At 41.7% G+C, this 21850-nt stretch overlaps 1 protein-coding gene and 1 long non-coding RNA gene across 4 annotated transcripts; one reads left to right on the forward strand and one right to left on the reverse strand.

Annotated features, from left to right (window-relative positions):
* Positions 1–1441: 1441 nt before the first annotated feature.
* On the reverse strand, positions 1442–16368 carry LOC122642862. Its single transcript, XR_006330122.1, has 3 exons — positions 16358–16368; positions 8302–8306; positions 1442–1502 (listed from the first exon to the last, which is right to left on the reverse strand). It is a non-coding gene; the product is annotated as an uncharacterized LOC122642862 (long non-coding RNA).
* Positions 1989–19920, forward strand: LOC122642839 (universal stress protein PHOS34-like). Of its 3 annotated transcripts, none has more exons than XM_043836450.1 (3): positions 1989–2881; positions 19569–19614; positions 19707–19920. In XM_043836450.1, exons 1-2 carry the CDS (start codon positions 2173–2175, stop codon positions 19574–19576), a joined length of 717 nt encoding a protein of 238 aa, XP_043692385.1. In that variant the 5' UTR covers positions 1989–2172; the 3' UTR covers positions 19577–19614; positions 19707–19920. The 3 variants fall into 3 exon arrangements, with proteins under 3 accessions (XP_043692385.1, XP_043692391.1, XP_043692381.1); XM_043836456.1 differs by having other exon boundaries at positions 19569–19604; positions 19698–19920; XM_043836446.1 differs by lacking the exon at positions 19569–19614.
* The last annotated feature ends 1930 nt before the right edge of the window (positions 19921–21850 follow it).

Raw genomic sequence — 21850 nt, forward strand, 5'->3', positions numbered from 1 at the left:
GAATCAAATCAAAGCTGCCACATCATGAGCCACATGGCCAGAATCAGCTCACACATTTATTCGCACGCGTCTGTTATTTTTCCACCTCTGCATTTAACCCTTTTTATGACAAAAAAAAACCCAAAAACAGTAATGGCCTATTGGGCTCCCATTCCCCATCTCTATTAGGCTCTCTTTGGTATGCTTTTTAGTTTTGATTTTTATTTATTTAACAAAAATCATTTGCGAAAACCATTTTTGGTTAAAACATAAAAATTGTTTGGTAACTACTACACAGAATAGATTGTAGACAAAAAAATATGTTTGGAATACCTATGTGCATAATAGTTTTTTGAAATGGGTGGGTGGAGAGATACCACCTTTATCCATCTTCCTTCCCAAAGCATAAACTCAGAACCGAGTTGTTGGGTATCATCGTGCTGATTTTAATTAGTGAGCTCCAGCGAGAGCCACGAGGGCCAATGACAACCACAGTGGATTGCCTCCATTCCCCTGTCTGTGAGGAAAAAATATCAATCCCCATGGTTTCTCTTGAGTAGATGAAAGATTTATAAAAATCTAAATGCACCACTTTGAATTGGATTGATGAAGAAAAAGAAAAGATGAAGAAGCATCATCATCGGCATCGGCAACAGTGTTGGTGGTGACACAAGATCTCATTTTTATTTGGGAATTTGGAGGGAGAAGCAGAGGAAAACTTACTTGCATCTTCCAGAAGGTAACATCGCTGTGACAGAGAATATGATTGTGGAAAAAATCAAAGAAATCCACCATCAAAGTTTTTGGGAAAAACTGATCAGAAATGGATCAAATAGAAATGACCTGCCAAAAACTGTGAATCTCCAATAAATTTATAACAAGTAGAGATCCAAGACAAACAGATCAAAATAAAAATTACTAAACTCCAAACGATATAGCCCCAGTAGACCCAAGACCACTATATTCAATTTATCCTCTCATTGGCGTCAAGAGGGTAAGAAAAATTTCAACCAGAGCTCTAATGGCGGATGACCAGTTGGGGAAGACCTTTCCTGTGAAATCTCGGTTAAAACCCACTCCAAAGAAACCCTTTTCATCTCTAGAATTGGAGATCCTTTAAGACCCAACAAATCCCAGGCCTACTTTCGGCCATCACCTCCATTGATTTCTCTCCTGACCCACCACACGACTTCGCTGCCACATTCTCAGCCTCTGTAACCCTCTACAACTCCCGAACTCTTGAATCCAAATTCAAGATCACCTCTTTCAGCGACGTCGCTTACTCCGCCACTTTTCGTTTCGACGGTAAACTTCTGGCAGCTGGTGGCGAGTCTGGTATCATCCAAGTCTTTGACGCGAAATCAAAATCTGATCTCCACCGCAAGCTTCGCGATCGCACTCGCCCCGTTCGTCTCGTTCTATACCCTCGATTCGATAAGCTCCGTTCGTCTTGTTCGACCGGAAGGTTGGCAATCGACGGCTGTGATACTGTGCTGGCACTGCTGGAAAGGTAGACTGGTGAGCTCGGATTTTGGAGGGAAAAGGCAGGAAGAAGGAGATGAGGGGGGCGGCTGGAGTTGCAGGAAAAATAAGAACAATGAAAGTAAGGGATGGGGTCGTAGGAGGACGAAGCAGACGTTGGAGGAGGAAGATCGATATTTCTAATTAAACGTGGAAATGACGTTCTTATCCTTCGATTTTGAGACCTATGAGCACGTGCTCATTAAAGTCCCGCATAAATAATCAAAAATGATTTTCAACGAAAAACCATAAACGGCTTTAGATTTTTTTTTGGTTTTTGATTTTTGATTTTTTTCAGTCTAATCGAAATTGGCTCCATAAACGATATCAAACACAGCCAAAAACGTTTTTAAAGGTAAAAATCAAAAATAAAAACTATACCAAAGATGGCCTAAGCTACCTTCTCAAATCTCTCTCTCTCTCTCTCTCTCTCTCTCGTTGCATCTGTGTCTCAGTTGCGCTCATTTTCAGAATTACAGTTGCTCTTGCAGACAACACCAACACAAACAGGGCGACAAACAAAGCAAGAGAAGGTAAATTTAAAGACAACATAAGAAGAAAAAGGGAAGAACAAAACAAAAGAACTCTTCACTCCGCCCCACTTTGTCGGAAAAGCCGACCTTCACACCTGGTAAAGTTCCGAAGCCCCAATATTTTTTGCTTTTTCCGAGCATGCTTTCGAAACAAACTCCGACGGAATCCGACCGTCCGGCACCCACCATCCAACCTTCGTCCCCGCGCTTCCTACCCCCTTCCGCTCTTACACCCACCGCTGGGGCCAATCGTAAGATTGCCATCGCTGTTGATCTTAGCGACGAAAGCGCATTCGCCGTCAATTGGGCTGTGCAGAACTACCTCCGCCCTGGCGACGCCGTGATCCTGCTTCACGTTCGTCCCACCAGCGTCCTCTATGGGGCTGACTGGGGTTCCATTGACCTCTCCGTCGATACTGATGAGGAATCCCAGCAGAAGCTCGAAAGCGACTTCGACGCCTTCACCACCACTAAAGCTACCGATCTGGCACAGCCTTTGGTGGACGCCCAGATTCCTTTCAAGATTCATATTGTCAAGGACCACGACATGAAGGAGCGGCTCTGCTTGGAGGTCGAGAGGTTGGGGTTGAGTGCTATGATCATGGGCAGCCGAGGGTTCGGCGCCTCTAGGCGCGGCAGCAAGGGAAGACTTGGTAGCGTTAGCGATTACTGCGTCCATCACTGTGTTTGCCCCGTTGTTGTCGTCAGATATCCTGAAGAGAAAGACGGACCTGCTGCTGGACCTGATGCTGCGGCGACCTCCAAGGCAACGGTCGAGAAGGAGGCCGAGCTGCACCCGGTGCCGGAGGAAGAGCAGGAGTATCACGATGCCTCGGACGAACAGAAAGGTTTGGTCTTTTCTTCATTGATATATGATATTGTTTTCCTACCAAAAAAAAAGTTATGATATTATTTTACTTGCCATTCTTAATTTTAAAATTTCTACTGTCTGTTTGTCCTTCGCTCGTTAGCAATGGTGGGATTGGTTTTGTCAGGTAGGAGGGCTCTCTGGTGGTTATTAATCTGATATTCGATATTGCCTAGATTGACATATGATAATACATGAGTTTCTTCTAGTGGTGAGCTTATTTTCTGAACATTCATTCCTCATGCGTCCACTTAGGATGTTGTCCCGCATGGATCTTGGTAGTGAGCCAAAGTTTTTAGGGTACAGCCAAGTGATTGAGTTACATGTATGTGGTGGATATGTTAAAATTTGTGCGTCCTTTCTGCCAAGCTATTGGTCTTTTATTTTGTTGAAAGTGATATTTATTTATGTGACCTTCAAGTATGCATTCTATTTAGCCACAGAAGCATATTATGATTTGAGATACTGATGTTTCAACAACCTTTGTTTGCCTGATCAATATTTTCACTTTTTAGACCAAGTTTGTTTGCGCATTGATTTAATTATATATTGCCTCATAATTTTTTATAATTTTGAATCTTAATGGGTAAATTTTTAAAATTCAAATTTCCATCCTGGTTAAATTTAAGCCTTTGTTGTTCTTTGTGCCATTTCCTAGTGATTTGTCTCATTGTTGTTATTTGTTTGAACCATGGCATGCTATTTAATGTTGATGGAAGTTTATTTTAGTTGAGAATAAGAGGTTTAGGGAATAATTCGACTTGTCACTAATGACAGAGTCATCTTTATTTATAATATGGTTACAACCCTAAGAGGGTAAAAACAAAGGGCATACCCAGTGCACGAGGCTCCTGCCACTGCGGGGTCTGGGAAGGGTCATAATGTACGCAGGAGGTAAAAAGGTAAAATAACATAAAACCCTGAAAGTAAGGTGTGTTGGTATATACATTAGATTTTAGCATACTCCAAACCTGACAATAAGATTCTGGGCAAAAAGGCTTTACAAGATCTGGAACTAAATGTTATTTTTTGCATACCCAAAATAGAGCTCCAAATTCCATCAGTTCAACAAATAAATAATCATTAAGTTATGGAACAACAAAATGCAAACCCCATGCTTGGGCCTTGGCTGGTGAGGGCAACTGGATATAAACTCTAAATTGTCTTGGCGTGTCTCTGTCATTGCTCACCGATCTTCCCTCCAGCTGTGATGTAGATTGGCTGTCTAAATCCAGCCACCCCTACACCAGCAGTAGTAAGTCTAGGGATTTCCCCTACACCAGTGCTAAATCGTGGGATTAGGTTTAGAGCTTATGTAAATTTTACTTGGTCTTTTATTTGAGTTCTATTTAGAGTTGTAATCCTAATTGGGATTTAGCTTTGAATCCTAGTTTTAGTTTGGGTCCTAGTTTGACTTTGATTTTAGTTTCTATGTCCAGCCATTGTGGCTATAAATATAGTTGTAATTAAGGGTGTCAAAGCCTAAACTGAACTGGTAAAAAACGGGCCGGACCGAGCCGCTTGAGCCCGATCCAGACCAAACTGAGGCCTAATCGGTTCGGCTTCGGTTTTACGGGTTAGAACATGTTATCGGGAGTGGGACTCTCGGTATTAGCGCCAGAAAGCTAATAATACTGAGAGGAGAAAGGAAAGGAGCAGTTTGGTCCTGTTTTATTTACTTAAGTCTATGGGTGTTTTACTGTTATACCCTTTGTGATGTTTATTTTAATGAAATTCTGAGGGAAGAGAATTAACTCTTCTTTTCCAAAAGACAATACGATCGTGTTTCTCTTCCTCTCTTGTTTTCTCTTCTTTTTCTGCTGTAATTTAAATGGTATCAGAGCTATAGGCACTGCTACAGCTCTCTGCGACTATTATCTTCTCTTCTGTCAAGGCATCTATCAACGTTGAGGGGGTGTTTTCAGATTAGAGGTTTTGCAGCTTCTTATTTCTTTTGTTTGAAGGGGTGCAACCATAGTTGTCACGGCGATCCAAGTTGGTGGAGGGGTGTCACGTCGATACATCGACATGTCGCCCGCCATGGCGATCATGTCGACCATGTTTTATTTTTTAGTTTCTCTATTTTTAATGTCATTTAGTATGCTATAATATATATCCTATAACATCAAAAATCAACATGAAAGTGTACTATTAATATACTATGGTTTAATTCATGAAAGTGTAATATCCATTAGTGTATATGAAAGTATGAAAACATAGACTGAAATTATGGAGAATTGAGATAAGTCCTGAGCTAGGGTGGAAAACACAATATCAAAGGACTGGTTTTTAGCAGATTAACATTAAGCTGAAGGGAAAAAAAAACTGAAATTATGGAGTTGAATATGTGCTTGCTGCTGTTGTGTGTGTGAGAGTGATGGACTACTGGCTGTAATAAATCCCTCCCCCCCCCCCCCCTGTCTCTTGACTCTCTCCCTGTCTCTGTTGTGTATGTGTGGCTGTGTGCAAGGTAAGAAGAAGAAAAAATAAAAAAAAACACCTTCTCTGTGACTGTGCAATCCTGCAACTGCAAGGCAAGAAGAACAGAAAAAAAAAAAAAAAAGAAAAAACAGAGAGAACTACTGGCTGTAATAAATCCCTCCCCCCCCCCCCCCCGCCCCCTTTTGTCTCTCGACTCTCTCCTTGTCTCTGTGTGTGGCTGTGTGGCTGTGTGCAAGGCAACAAGAAGAAAAAAAAAACACGTTCTCTGTCTATGTGCAAGCCTGCAACTGCAAGGCAAGAAGAAGAAACAAAAAACCGAGAGGTCTATGATTGTGTGCAAGCCAGCAACTGCAAGGCAAGAAGAAGAAAAAAGAAAAAAGAAAAAACTGAGAGGTCTGCGACTGTGTGCAAGCTTGCAACTGCAAGGCAAGAAAAAGAAAAAAGAAAAAAGAAAAAAACTGAGAGGTCTGTGACTGTGTGCATGCCTGCAACTGCAAGGCAAGAAGAAGAAAAAAGAAAAAAAAAAAAACTGAGGTCTCTGACTGTGTGCAAGCCTGCAACTGCAAGGCAAGAAGAAGAACTGAAGAAGAAGAAGTTAAGAAGACGAAGAAGAAGAAGAAGAAGAACTGAAGGAGAGAGTTGCCGGAAGTGAAGAAGACGAAGAACTGAAGAAGAAGAAGAAGAAGAAGAAGAAGAATAAGAAGAACTGAAGAAGAAGGATCGAGTTGCCGGAGGACTGGGAGGAGATTGGAGAAGATGAAGAAGAACCAAATAAAAAGAAAATAAAAAATTACTTACCTGGAGGTTGCCAGAGGGGTTCAAACTTGCCGAGAGTTGCAGGAACTGAAGCTTCAGTTCTTCTTCTTCTTCTTCTCACTTCTACGTCTTCTTCAGTTCTTCTTCTTCTTCTTCTTCTCTCACTTCTTCGTCTTCTTAACTCCTTCAGTCTCTGTGTCTCTGTCTTGACCTTTCACTTTGCGATTTCTAAAATCTCCCAAATTCCAATTCCAATTAGTAATAGTGTTTCAAAATTAGGGTATAGTACTATAGTGTACTGTTTAATGGTTTTAATTTTTTTATGTTAATGTGTCCAATACAAATCAAGGAAAAAGCATTTAAGCTCTTAAATGGTTTTAAAAAAAAATAAAATTTAAAACCTAAGTTTTATACACTAATATCGACGATATGCCCATATATCGTGGTATGGCATGGCACCGCCATGGAGGCCATATCGGGCGATATTTGTACATCATCCATGTCAAAGCTCGATATGCTTGTTTCTCCAGCGCCAGGACGCCATGACAACTATGGGTGCAACACCATATGCTGTATTTCTGGACTGTTTAGAGACTAGTTCATGATCTAAAGTAAGAACTAGGTCTCACTTTATGGTTTTTGGTGGTTTATGGAGTGAAGGTTGCGCTGGAATTGGAGGAGCATCTATCGGCAGCACCTTGTCAGGGTCTTGAGATTGATTTTTTCCCAGGGAGAATAATCGAATTTTTGGTGGAGGTTTTGGAATCTATTTTTGTGTTTGCTGGATTTTTTAGAAGGTACTGCAGCAGTTATTTTTCTGTTTTGATTCTTCTTTTGAGATTGAATTTTTCTTCTCCCTGGAGATTCATCGATTTTTGGTCTGGTTTATTTGAGATTGTTGCAATATTTGAAGCTTGCTGGATTTTTCGGGAGTTATTGAAGGGCAGAAATTTATTTTCTGTAGAGTATGGTTCAGATTTGGTTGGACTCAATTTTCTTGTCAAGGTTCTCTGGCAGAATTTTCACCTCTTCTTTTGTGCAATCTCACTCCATCTTTTGGCTGTGAATTGGTGATACTTCGAAGAATGTGATGACTGAGGTTTCTCTTCCTCCTCCAATCGTATTACTGAAAAGAAATTGGAGGGGATCACCAGCTTTCAACAATGGAAGAAAATTGTTAAGTTGGTTTTGACCGGACGTGATTAGTAGGATCATTTATTTAAGACTAAACCTGATGATGACCCGTTATGGGATACTATTGATGCTAAAATCTTGGGACAGATGCTAAATTCTATGGAAAATCAAATTGTCGACTTGGTGACCCATATTGATACTGTTAAGGAGTTTTTGGAGTATCATAATGTTTTGTACTCTGGACAAAACAATCGTTCCTGTATTTATGACTTGTCTTAGGAGTTCTACAGGGTTGATCGAAAGGGTTGTCCTTTCCTTTGACCCAATACTTTGCTGATTTTAAGAGGATGTATGAGGAGCTTAATTCCTTACTTCCTATAACTTCTAATGTGGAACAAATGCAAAGTCAGCGGGAGCAGCTTGCTGTTATGGGATTTTTGGGAGGACTTGGGAAGGAGTTTGATTCGGTCCATTCCCACATTCTTGGTGGCGACAAGGTTGCCACACTGTCTGAAACTTTTTATAGGGTTCTATGTGTTTCTCGTGAGAACACTACTGTTGTTGATACATCGGCTTTGGCCTCTTTTCCACCTAACCGTGGGCCTAATAGTAGGGCTGGTAATGGTGGCCATGGTCGTGGGGCTGGTTGTTGTAAACCACATACTTTGGGTACTCAGGATGCTTCTGATAGTTCGAATTCAGTGAAGACTTGTCACCATTATGGTCGTTCACGACATATCCAACGCTTTTGTCGGAAACTTCATGGAAAACATCTCAGCAACAGTTTGCCAATTCTGCCACTACTACTGAGTCTGCTGTTTCTACATCTCCACAGCCTGAGGGTAAGACCGTGAAGATGTTTGATGAGGAGTATGCTCGATTTACCCAATTCCAGATTTCTTAGTCAGCCCAGCCTCCAACTGCCACCTTTGTTCAGACAGGTAATGCCACTACGTGTCTTTCGACTACTACATCTCGTCCCTGGATCATTGGTTCAGGGCTTTTGGATCATATGACTGGTGTTTCAGGTATACTTTCCTCCTTCCAAAAGTCTTCATCTAGTGTTACTTTAGCTGATGCCTGATGGTTCCTTAGCTAAAGTGACTGGTACTGACACTGTTCATGTTACACTTTCTTTGTCTTTGTCTTTAGTTCTCTATTTGTCTGATTTCCCTTTCAATCTTTTATCTGTTAATCGGTTTACCAAAACCTATAACTGTTCTATAACCTTTTTCTCTGACTTTTGTGTATTTCAAGATCTTACGACGAAGAAGATGATTGGTAGAGGTCATGAGTTGGGGGGGCTTTATATACTTGAGGACACTTCATCTATGGCGTGTACCGGTGTAGCGTTACCCCACCAGGTTCATTGTCGTTTGGGTCATCCTTCGTTGGAGAGTTTGAAGCTTCTTGATAGTCGTTTTCGATCACTTTCTAGTTTAAATTGTGAGTCTCTGTTAGTTTGGGAAACTTCACCATGTGAGTTATCCTCCTAGAGTCAATATCGGTCTGACCAACCTTTTTTAGTTCATTCAGATGTATGGGGTCCGTGTCCTATCATTTCTAAGTTGGGTTTTTGTTACTTTGTAACCTTTGTTGATGACTATTCCAAGGTTACATGGCTTTATTTAATGAAAGATCGTTCTGAGTTATTTTTTATCTTTTGTGCTTTTGTGAATGAAGTAAATAATCAATTTCAGACTCCTTTGCGTATTCTTCGTAGTGATAATGCTAAGGAGTATTTTTCTGCCCTTTTTTTCTGAATTTATGATTCAATGTGGTATTATTCATCAATCTTCTTGTGCTTACACCCCACAACAAAATGGTATGGCTGAGAGGAAGAATAGGCATTTAATGGAAGTGACTCGCTCTCTTTTATTTGAGATGAAAGTGGCTAAATCCTTTTGGGCAGATGTTGTTTTAACCTCATGTTACCTCATTAATTGCATGTCTTCCTCTGTTTTACGTGGTGATATTCCCTTTTCTTTGTTGTTTCCTTCTATATCATTGTTTGGTTTATCACTACGGGTAATTGGCAGTGTTTGTTTTATTCATGATCATCGTCCTGGTGTTTCCAAGTTGGATCCTAAAGCTCTCAAGTGTATGTTTGTTGGTTATTCTCGCACTCAAAAGGGTTATCGTTGTTATTCTTTTGAGTTACAAAAATATTTTTTTACTGCTAATGTTTCCTTCTTTGAATCCACCCTTTATGATGGTTCGTCTTTTACTGTGTCTAAGTTGGATGATGATCTTTCTGTTTCCATTGTTCAGTCTATTGTTAACCATGTTCCGCAGACTGCCTCATCACCTCTACCTCCACCTATTGTGTTTCAACGTCACTACAAGAAAGTATTGGCTCCCCCTGTTCCCGCGAATTCTACTCCATCTACTTCTTCACCAGCAGATGCTGCAATAGGTACTACTCCTTTGGAACCTCCTTCTGATCTTGATATTCCTATTGCTCATCGTAAGAGTGTTTGAAGTTGTACCCAATACCCCATTTCTAACTTTGTGTCCTATGCTGGTTTGTCTTCCACCTTCCATTCTTGTTTAAATATTGTTGAGAATCATCCTATTCCTAAGTCTGTTGTAGAGGCATTATCTCATCCTTGTTGGAGGGCTGCTATGAATGGGGAATTGTTGGCGTTGGAAGAGAATCAGACTTGGGATCTTGTTCCCTTACCCTCAGGTAAATCTGCCATTGCTTGTCATTGGGTGTATGTGGTGAAAGTGAACCCTAATGGGTCCTTGGCTCGTTTGAAGGCCAATCTTGTGGCAAAGGGCTATGCCCAGGTATATGGTGTAGATTACCTGGATACCTTTTCTCCTGTGGCGTAGCTTACTTCTGTCCTATTTTGATTTCCCTGGCTACTACTTCTCATTGGCCATTGTACCAATTAGATGTTAAGAATGCTTTCTTACATGGAGGTCTTAATGAGGAGGTTTATATGGAGCAACCTCCTGGGTTTGTTGCATAGGGGGAGTCTAGTTTGGTGTGCAAGCTGAAGAAGTCATTATATGGTTTGAAACAGTCCCCTCGGGCTTAGTTCGACAGTTTTACTGAGGTTGTGTTAGAGTTTGGGCTGACATGGTGTGCTAGTGATCATTCTGTGTTTTTCCGCTGATCTAGTGTAGGGAAAATATTCCTTGTGGTTTATGTAGATGATATAGTTATTACAGGAGATGATTTTTCTATTATTGAAAGTTTGAAGATATTTTGCAGCAGAAGTTTCAGACCAAGCCATATATCACACATGCCCAACTTAGAAACAATAGGGTGGAAAGACTTAATAGACAGCCTTGTGGTAAAAACATCTACCAGCTTGTTCTCTGTAGTAGCAAATGGAGTGCATATCAGACCATCTTCAATCCTTTCCTTGATGAAATGTTCCCAATTTCAACATGCTTTGTCCTGTCATGTTGGACTGGATTATGAGCTATACTAATCGTAGCTTTGTTGTCATAGTAAAGCTTTATAGTTTGTTTCGGGGTCAGTTTTAGATCACTGAGAAGCCCTTTTAGCCACATAAGTTCGCACACTCCTTGAGCCATTGCCCTGTATTTGGCCTCAACATTGGATCTGGAAACAACTGGTTTTTTTTGCTTCGTCAAGTAACAAGGTTACCTCCAAGAAATGTACAATAACCAAAAGTGGATTGGCGGTCATCAATGGAACCAGCCTAGTCAGCATCAGTAAAGATACCTTTCCCTGGTGCTGACTTCAAGTATCGTAACTCTATACACTGCCTCAAGGTGCAACCTTCAGGTCATGTAAGAAACGACTGACAATACCCACAGCATAGACAATCTCAGGCCTGGTGTGGGACAGATAAATAAGGATCTGTATGGTAACCTTCCAAAAAATGGATTCTAGTGTTTTTTTTTTTTTTTTTTGATTCTGGGGGCAGAATTGAAATAGATTATGTATGGGTTGTCCAGTCCGTTTCTGTAATTTTTTGAAATGGACCAGGTGATATAATAGATTCTGGCAAGCTTTTGAGTCTCACATTTTAGAATTGATTCTACCAAAAATTGGGAAACAACGTCCAACTTAAGTACCGTAGGGGTATTGATGGAATTTTCCAACAAAACCTGAGAGAAACCGTAAAATCTCACAAGGTCGACCTCTACAACTTGACTTTTGCAACTTGAGTTCTGCAACTCGACTTCAGTGCTGATTCCTCCAACCTTAAGCTCGCCATTTGGGATCTACAGGAACCTCCAAGCTCTAGCGCTATTCTTCCAACCTCATGCTCGCCCGCTCGAAGGAACCTCCAAGCACCAGCGCTATTCCTCCAACCTCAAGCTCGCCCGCTCAAAATCTCCACCGCCTACAACTCACACAGAAAACATCTTGGGTTAGTTCCATTTCTCTCTTCTGCTTCTTCTTCTTCTTCTTTTCCCTGCAAAATCCCTAATCTCTCATAGGCATCTTCGAAATCCCTTAAATTTTTTTTTTTGGCAATTAAACCCGTTCTGGTGTTCGATTCATGAAAACAAAAACCAATTGGGAATCAGGGGAGGGGTTTTGAAAGTAGGTCATATAAATAATACCTCTGCAGTTTTAAGGGTTTGTTTTTTAGAGGATTTGACATGTGTGATACTCCTACCAACCCCCCTCCCCATGTGGGGTGTTTTCATTTTCTCTCCAGTTTAGATTTTCTGGTGTCAAGTGATTGAAATTGCTGGAGTTAGTGTTCATGTGTTGGTACATGTTTTGATGATCAATGAGATAAATGCATATGAACTTTCTTTTAATACTCTTCTTGTATGCCAAGTGTTCTATGAAGACTTCAAGTACATTCTTGTTAGATTAGAAGCTGCAACACTCAGTACTTGTACAGTTATACCACACAGATGGCAAAAGAATGGGTCACGCTTGTTGGATTTCAACCTCTTAAGATTTTAGGTATGGTTGCCTTGGGATCGTTTGCCATATCTAGCATGCCCAAGAGGTTAGAATTCCTATCTTCTCAAAAGTCTACATTCTATCCAAAAAAGAACCTGCTGTGCTGTTTTTTGTGTTATGTGAACTCAGATTCTGCAATCATTGGATTGCTAACTGCGCTAAAATTTGATTAGAATGTGTATGTTGGAGGATTAAGGTGATGTTGCATGAATGAAAGCCTTGGCTAAATTTAGCAGCCATGTGATAGGGCTGATGACTTCATAGAGTGTTGATTAAATCCTGTTTTCCTACTTACTACTTGTTGGGCACATTAGAAAAACCCGTTACAAATAATACCTCAGTATAAATTTTGTTTTGGTGGCCATTTTGTCTATTGCATATATGTTCACTCATCTCATTCAGGAATTTCAGTTTTACTTTTTGGTCCCTATGTTTACAAATATATTTATGTACAGGGTAAGAGAAAACCTGACAAGGGGACTATAATTGCAATCTGGGTGGATTTCCATTTCGGCCGAAATTGAATTTCAAAAAAGCCCAAAATATGTCCAAACTTTCATTTTTCTGAAATGAAATTAAAAAAAAAAAACCATAAACTTTTTGGTCAGGTGGCCAAGTAGAAAATTTCGGCTGAAATTTTAGGAAATGAAGTGAAAGTGATAACCATGATTAAGACCCACTGCTGCCTCCTCTCTTTGGCTCTTCCATCAATGTCCATGAAATCAGCTTCTTTAGGGTGGAAAGACATAACAGACAACCCTGTGGTAAAAACATCTACCAGCTGGTTCTCTGTTGTAACAAATGGAGTGCATATCAGACCATCTTCAATCCTTTCCTTGATGAAATGTCGGTCAATTTCAATATGCTTTGTCCTGTCATGTTGGACTGGATTATGAGCTATACTAATCGTAGCTTTGTTGTCACAGTAAAGATTCATAGGTCGTTCCGGAATCAATTTTAGATCACTGAGAAGCCCTTTTAGCCACATAAGTTCGCACACTCCTTGAGTCATTGCCTTGTATTTGGCATCAACATTGGATCCGGAAACAACTGGTTTTTTTTTTTGCTTCGCCAAGTAACAAGGTTCCCTCCAAGAAATGTACAATAACCAAAAGTGGATCGGCGGTCATCAATGGAACCAGCCCAGTCAGCATCAGTAAAGATACCTTCCCCTGGTGCTGACTTCAAGTATCATATAATTCTACTGCCTCAAGGTGCAACCTTCGGGTCATGTAGTAAACGACTGACAATACCCACAGCATAGGCAATCTTAGGCCTGCTGTGGGACAGATAAATAAGCCTTCCTACAAGGCGTTGATATCGCTCTTTGTCCACAGAGTCGCCACCTGTGCTCCTGAGTTGGTGGTTAACTTCTATAGGAGAGTCTGCAAGTTTACAACCAAGCATCCTTGTTTCTTCAAGGAGGTATAAGATGTACTTCCTTTGAAAAATGAAGATTCTTTTGTTAGATCGGGCCACGTCAATTCCCAAGAAATATTTGAGATGTCCCAAATCTTGAGTCTCAAACTCAGCTGCCAGACGAGTTTTCAGGAGAGAGATTTTTGCCTCATCATCACCATTGATCACTATATCATCCACATACACAATAAGTATAGTGATCTTGCCTACTCGGTGTTTGAAAATAAAGGCATGATCCGCATTGCTCTGTTTGAAACCAAACTTCTTCATAGCCTTTTGAAACCTGCCGAACCAGGCACGAGGTTATTGTTTCAAACTATAAAAGGATTTTTGGAGTCTGCATACTTTGCCAATTGTAGTGGGTGAGTCAAAACCCGGAGGAATATTGATGTAAACCTCCTCTTCAAAATCACCATACAAAAATGCATTCCTTACGTCCAATTGCTGAAGACTCCATCCAAGGTTTGCAGCATAAGATAACAAGGCTCAAATAGAGTTCATTTTTGCAACTGGGGCAAAAGTTTCTTGGTAATCAATGCCATAGGTCTGAGTGAATCCTTTGGCAATCAATCTGGCCTTATAACAGGCAATGGTTCTATCTGCATTTTGTTTCACTGTAAACACCCACTTGCATCCAACTGGTTTTTTTCCCTTTAGGACAAGATGCAAGCTCCCAAGCATCATTTTTTTTCAAGGCCTGCATTTCCTCCATCATAGCAGTTTTCCACTTAGGATCGGAGATAACTTCTTTCCAACCTTTTGGGATAGACACAGAGGATAAAGAGGAAACAAAAGCACGATAGGTGGGAGACAAAGATTTATAAAAAACAAAGTAGAAATGGGGTGTCGGGTGCAGGATCTAACTCCCTTCCTTAAGAGCAATAGGAAGATCATTGTGAGAAGAAGGACTATTACCTTGTATATGCTCAAGAACTGGTTCTGGAGGCGTTGGAGAACATGGTAAGGTAGGAGCAGCTTTCTCTCTGCGGCGAGAATACGTAATGAGCTCTGTCCCTGAAATCATTTTTTCTCCCTTTGAAGCGGAACAGTATCAATAACAAGAGGGGTGGTTAGGGAATTTTCATGTGGAGGCATTTCGTCCTCAAGATGCCCCCCTGAACAGATGTCGGATAGAAAGACTCCTCTTCATGAAAAGTGACATCTATCGTGACAAACAATTGTCGAGTTGGAGGGTGATAGCATTGGTACTCCTTTTAAGAGGTGGAGTACTCAATGAAAATACACCGGAATGCACGAGGGTCTAATTTATAACAAGTAGGAGAGGAGTTGTGGACAAAACAGACACAACCAAACACTCTGGAGGGAAGATGGATGGCCAAAGCAGGGTTGGGAAGCTGACTGACCGGGGTTTTGAAGTCTAGAACAGCAGAGGGAACCCTATTGATAAGGAAGGAAGCAGTGAGAACTGCATCACCCCAATAGAACTTAGAAACATTGGTAGTAGACATGAGAGACTCGACAACATTAAGGAGATGCCGATGGTTGCGCTCAAGGATACCATTTTGCTCCGGAGTTTAGGCACAAGAAGTATGGGATAGAATGCCATGATCATCAAGGTACTTGAGAAACAAACCGTCCATATGTTCCGTCCCATTATCACTGCGGAAGGCTCGGATCTGGGCACTAAAATGGGTCGAACCATGTTATGGAAGGATTGAAAACAAGGAAAAGCCTCTGATTTTTGCCAAAGAAGATACACCCAAGTGAGGCGAGTGCAATTATCAATGAAAGTAATAAACCATCGATACCCACCCCGAGTAAGTGCAATAAGGACCCCACAAGTCAGAATGAACAATGGAAAAAGAAATATTACTTTTATTTACACTAGGTTAATAAGAGGAACGGGTGTGCTTAGCAAGTTCGTTCACATCACAACTGAAACGTCCTTGAGGACAGTGTTTTATTAAAGATGGAAATAAAAGATGCAAAATAGGTATGATGGGTGTCCCAAAAGATGGTACCCTTGGTGGAATTGATGTAGTTCACTTTCAGCCAGAGGGTATGCACAGAGATTGGAGAGGATGCTGGAGAAGAGACTGCAGGAAGAGATGGATCTAGGTAGGGAGCCCATCTCTCTTTCAATTGTTGCCCCTGTCACCATGTCCTGAAAAACACAATGAGTAGAAAAGAAGTGAACAGAACAGTTGAGGTCAGAGGTAAGACGATAAATTGAAAGCAAATTAGCACACAGGTTAGGGGACATGGAGAACAGACTGAAGGGATATAGTAGGAGAGCAAGGGATAGTGCCTTTACCAGAAATAGCAGAAAGGAACCCATCAGCAACTTGGACTTTGTCCTTATTTGAATTGGGTGTATAGGTACGAAACATATCCGAGGAGCTAGTAATGTGGTCCGAGGCACCAGAATCCAAGATCCAAGAAGGATTGGGCTGAGAGGAAGCAGGGAATATACCTAACTGGACTAGATGGGAAGTGGAAGATGCTGAGGTTGGAGGAACAGCAGGGCCTATCTGAGTCATCATACATTGTAGAGCCAGCAGCTGATCTGAGGTGAAAGGTGAAGTAACAGTAGGTGCAGTAGTGGTGATATCAGAAGTATCAGCCATATGAGCCTGAGAACAGGAACTGCCTTGTTTCCCATCACGACCTCCCCCTTTAGGGCGACCATGAAGCTTCCAACAAGTTTCTTTGGTATGTCGGGGACGGCCACAATAATCACACTTAATCGGCTCTTTACCAGGATCAGACGGTTTAGTGGAATCAGTCTGAGGAGTAGATGATCAAGTAGGAGGAATAGCAAGCATCATCAGTGACCGACGATGCTCCTCATGCTGAACAAGATTATATTCTTCAAGCAAGGTGGAAAATTTGTCACGACTGAGTACTTGAACTCAGATCTGATCATATTCCGGGTTCAATCTCGTAAGGAAGTCATACACTCTCCATCTCATGCTCTGTCTGAAAGGTACTGGCATTGGCAGTACAGGACATGGCAACAGGATGATGGAAGTCCAATTGATGTCATAGGTTGTCAAGTGCAGAGTAGTAGGCAGGGAGTGATAGCTCCTTCTGTGTAGTTTCCCAGACTTGTCTACGCAACTCATAAATTTGAGCGTAGTTGTTTGACTGTGCATAGGTCTGTTTAACAGCATCCCACAACTCCTTGGCTGAGTTCAAAAGAACAAAACTAGGGCTAATGGTGGATTCCATAGAATTCAATAAAAATGACATCACAAGAGCATCATTATCCAGCCAGGTTTTAGCAGCCACAGTTTCAGACGGTTTGGGAGTATCACCAGTCACGTATCCCAATAAATTGTTTCCACGGATCGTGAGCATAGTCAGGTAGTTGGTGTCATTCAGCTTAGTTGGTCCAATTGGGAGAGTAAGGTTATGGCCATGGGTTCCAATACGACTCACCACACCATCCTCAACTCCCCCTGTAGATGTAGAAGAACCCTCCATTATGTGTATTGAGAAAAATAATAAGGGAATCAAGAGCACTCACTGATTTGGTGGCTGAGGAAGTCCAAGGAAATCCAATAAAAAATATGGCAGCAGCATATATATATATAAGAAATAGCCGGGCAGCAACTATATCCGGGTCATGGCAGTGGGCTGGATGATAACAGGTGGCCCAAGAGATCTTGCACACAGCAGGAATCCCTGTCGCATGAAGTATAGGGCCCAAGAGGCCTTGCTTGGGAGTCCCTGTCTCAACCAGCAGAAGAGGCGGAGGGGGCCTGAGGCCTGACACAAATAGCAGAGCCCCTGTTGCAACCAGCAGAGGAGGCGGAGGGGCCTGGCAGCCCCTGTCGTAGGCAGCAGAGAAGGCAGAGAGGCCTGGGAGGCCCTGCGGCAGAGGATGAAGGGGCCTAGAGGCCCTGGTAGTGTTGGATACCAGCAAAAGAGGGGGCGGAAGCCCCAGCCAATGACAAACGAGGATGAAAGAGAAGTTCTTGGCCCCTGGCGACGTCAAACAGCGGCGCAAGGGAGAGGGTTAGCCCCTGGGGTGTCAAACAGCGGTGGAAAGGGGGCTGGGGCCCCTGGCGGTGTTGATTGGTGACACAAATCAGAGGGCGAGGGCCCTGGTGTGCAGCGACTGAGGGCAGAAGGCCCTGGTGAAGTCGAGAAAGGAGGCAGAGCCTCAGCAAGGGGGCTTGGGCCCCTGTTTTATGGGTGCTGAGCCCTAGTGGCGGCGGCGATAAGCGTGGTGGTGGTGTTAGTGGTCAGTGATGAAGGCTGCATGATGTTTAGGTGCCCATGCTCAGCCTTGGGAGGCCGAAGCCTCTGTTATGGGGGGCTGACCTTTGTAGAGATCGAAAAAAGTTCAAAAAGAATTATGCTTTGATACCAAGAAGAATTGTAGGAAAAAGAAAAATTTGAGAATTATGTTGGCTTGTCATGGTGACAGTGGCCATTTATTTATAGAGATTAAGGAAGTGACAAATATGGCATGCTACCTAAGGCTGACTCGGGCCTTTTTCTTGCATGTGGTACAATGTATCTGGACATATTACAAGAATAAACGAAAACTGGTCCAATACTTCAAACAGAATCCAATATTTTACCGGTTCTAAAAGTCTGCATCACTTTCTGGTTTAATTTTGAATCAGTGTATTTTGCCTCTTTTAGAATGCCTTGTGCTTTATGTGTTGTTAAATCAGTCAAAACAATTGTGCTCCCTTACTGACAGTGTATGAGGATTTTAGTATCATGTTAAGATGCATCATATAGATAAACTCAGTGTAGCGGAGATAAGGATATTGAGATGGAAGAGTGGCAATACTAGGAAGGATTAAGGAATGATCATATTAGAGCTGGTTTGGGAGTAGCTTGGATACATGATAAGCTACAAGAAAGTTGTTTGAGCTGGCATGGTCATGTTCAACGGAGGCCTTTGGATGCTCCAGTACAGAGGAATGACTGGATTCAGATTGAAGGAACTAAAAGAGCCAGGGACAGACCTAAAATGACCTTAGGAGAAGTGGTGGGGAAAGAAATGCATAGCTTAGTGTTTCAAGTATGACCTCGAATAGAGCCGAGATGTAGCCAACCCCATTTTATTGGGAGAAGGCTGAGTTGTTGTTTCATAGCTGTTTCTCTATACTGAGATATAGTCTCAAAATTTCTTTTTTGTGGGCCATGAATTCTTTAAAATAAGAATATAGTTGGGGCCATGTATTCATTCAGGAGCATCTTTAAAAATGAAAATCCTGTTTGCTTTGCTGTGCACCATTATTCCATGAATATCTTGCAACCCTTTTCTTATTTCTCCTCTATGTTTATTTGTGGCTCATTAATTCTTTTTAATTATCAACTGAAGGGTATGCATTCTTAATTTTTAATTCATTCAGCTTTGTTCTTGCAGAGTTGATTGTGTTAAGTTTTGAAGTAGCCTTCTGGTGTATCTGCAAACGAATTCCATGAATGTGTTCCAACCTTTTCTCCCCTCCAGCTTGAAAGTCAATCCCTTAAAAGAGGGTTTACTATTTTGTGATGGCTTAGCCAATTATACAATCTTTGCCATCATAATGCTTGTGTCGTGTAATGTGGAAAGTCCAAAAGAAATATTAGCAAAAACAGTACAATAACACTCAGCCATATCCCAACTTAATGGGGTCGGCTACATGGATCCAAACAAAATAAAGTAGGGAAAACAAAGTTCTAACCAAAAAGGGAAATGGGGAAAGAGGGATGGGGGAAAAGATGGGAAATAAAAAAGAAAAAGACAATTGAAAGATGTGAAATAAATAGAAAAAAGAAAGATTAAAAATGAAATATAGTAAGAGGAAAGAGGCAGCACAACCCAGCACGTCTGGAGATTCTCAGCTAAATGGGGTTTGCGCAAGGATCCAATAGGCTCTGTCCGAGGTCATACTTGGTACAAGACCTAGATTATGCATGTCCTTTCTCACCACTTCTCCTATTAGCACAAAACAGTAATAAAGTTATTTTGTTTAGTTTTGAGGTGATACCTGCTATTGTGAGTGACATTTTTGTGATGTTTCTTGCGTTGTTGCAGAAGCTTAGGAGGTGCTTTGGTCATGGCGTGGTCCTAATGACTCCAGGTGATGGCGTTATGCATGCTTTTTATCATCTGGGTAGAATATGTTGATATACTAAAGGTAATTTGCAATGTGAGGTTCCTATTCTGATGCAGAAAGTGAAGGCGGCGATTGAGTCTAGTGGAGTCTAGGGAAGCTGAGATGTGAGATGATTTTAGTGGGTTGGATTCATGCCATGTAAATTGAACAGTGGTTAGTAGTGTTGTCGCTGTCTCTTCGTCTCTCTCCTCTCCCTCTACTTATCAACTGCCCTCTCGTATATTCACTATGAGATGTTTGGTGATGATGGTATTTGTATGGTTGATGGGTTCTTTTGATTTCGCGTAGGTCATGAGAGAAGGTTGTATTCCTTGTGAAATTTAGCTTCCCCTTTGGAACAGTTTGTACTGTTTTGTTAAACTACCTTTCTAGTTTATTGAAAAAGAGTGGTTATATCCCCTCCATTAAAACAGGGTAGTTCACTGATGATCCTCGCTTTCTTGGGAACACGCTAGTATTATCCCTTGGTGTTTTTGTGCTGCATGGTCGCTAGTTGCTCGTTCGTGATTAGATCCCTGTTACCTAATTGTATTCAATATCTCTGTTATGTGCCATGACAAAGCCACTGATGATGGGCTGCTTCTCGGATGTTCTGTTGGCTACAAGTTCTTTTTGAGCCTACAGTTTGGCTGTTTTTTTAGTTTTGGGGGCAATTTAGGCTGCCTTCAGAATGCTCCTGTGGAGTGATTTTGATTTTGAATTTTTTTGGTTCCTCGGGAATAATAATAATAGAGCAGAACACGTTTGGTAACACTCTTCATTTTTCTTTTCTTGCTAGTTCTGGTAACAGTTTATTTTTGTATTCCTGCAAAACCGAAACAAGCATTTGAAACACAAATGAAACTGTTTTTTGGGTCAAGAAACACATTTTCAGAAACAAAAAAAATGCCAGCACATGTATCTAAGACGGACACAAACACAGCGAAGACCGGAAGACATCAATTAGTGCCACAGCCACTTCCGGACCCGGCACTAGTAAAATTAGCAGCAGCAAAAACTGAAGCCCCCAACCTCTTCCTCCCCTAACCCTAATAGCCATACCAACCCACCTACCTCCTCCCTTCAATCCCTTCCCCATCCTCTCCCCTTAAGCCACTATCACAATCACCACTAGCGATGATCCTGGCGCAGACGACACCTTTCAAATCCCCACTTCCATCTGTGTTGTCTCGTCTGATGTAACAGCCATGACCTTGGCCTCCTTATCTTATACCTCCATCAAGTGGTGTAAAATCCCCACTATCCACACCTGAACTATATATACCCCACTTACCCCTTCTACACCCCACAGCACCCATACTTTGACCCATATCTTCAATACTTCCCTTTTCTATACCCGCCCATACCACCACTCCATAACCAAACTACCATCATCCCAACAATAGAAACGAACACTTGCACTGAGCCTCAGCCTAACTCTCACCATACCACCAAAGTCCTGCGAAAAATGAAATTACCCAAACTGAAGGTACCCTCCCTAACCAAAAAAATCAAGCACCTCAACCGATTGAAAAAGTGGTGGGATTCTCTATCACTACAAGAATTATATCACATGGCAGGGAGCTCGAATCCTAGTGGGGAGGCTGAACCAGATCTTGCTCATAAAGATACTGTAGGGGGGGGGGGGGGGGGAGGCTGATACAACCTCAACTGGGAAAGGAAAAAGGTAGAGGGACGAACCCCTTGATGATGACAAAAAATTACCTGAGCATGACATCTGCCAACAACTATCCACTAACCGCATCCACCTCTCTAAAATTCCTGGTATTTTGCCAAACCAGATGAGGAACCTGGTGTGCGAGCTGAGATCTGAAGTCAAGCAACACAGATCTTCTCAGAAACGAAGAACCATACGCATAGGAGAAGATCTTGGACCAAACATCAATTGCAGGGAGTCAGAAAACATTGAAGATCCGGTAACTCTTTGCTTTGACCACGGCCCTTGGTTCGATTTCATTTCTGTCTTTTTTATTTTATTGTTAGCATTCTATTTCCATACTTTCAAGTTCTACAGTAGATTTTCTTCTTGTGCTTCATCTTTTTTAAATAATGATAGTAGTTAGCTAGAATGTTAGAGGACTGAAAAATAAAATCACTAGACGCTCTCTTGGTTGCCATGTTTTCAGGCACAATCCAAATTTTCTATTGCTATGTGAAACTAAAATGACTTCCCCTAATTTCAAATTCCTACCCGGTGCTT

This window comes from Telopea speciosissima, chromosome 1 (assembly GCF_018873765.1).
Source record: "Telopea speciosissima isolate NSW1024214 ecotype Mountain lineage chromosome 1, Tspe_v1, whole genome shotgun sequence".
NCBI lineage: Eukaryota > Viridiplantae > Streptophyta > Magnoliopsida > Proteales > Proteaceae > Telopea > Telopea speciosissima.

Excerpts from the sequence above, each read along its gene's own strand:
- LOC122642839 (XM_043836446.1), top strand. The coding sequence starts at position 2,173 with ATGCTTTCGAAACAAACTCCGACGGAATCCGACCGTCCGGCACCCACC. Across the intron at positions 2,882-19,706 it reads TGCCTCGGACGAACAGAAAG|AAAGTGAAGGCGGCGATTGA; the intron begins GTTTGGTCTTTT and ends ATTCTGATGCAG.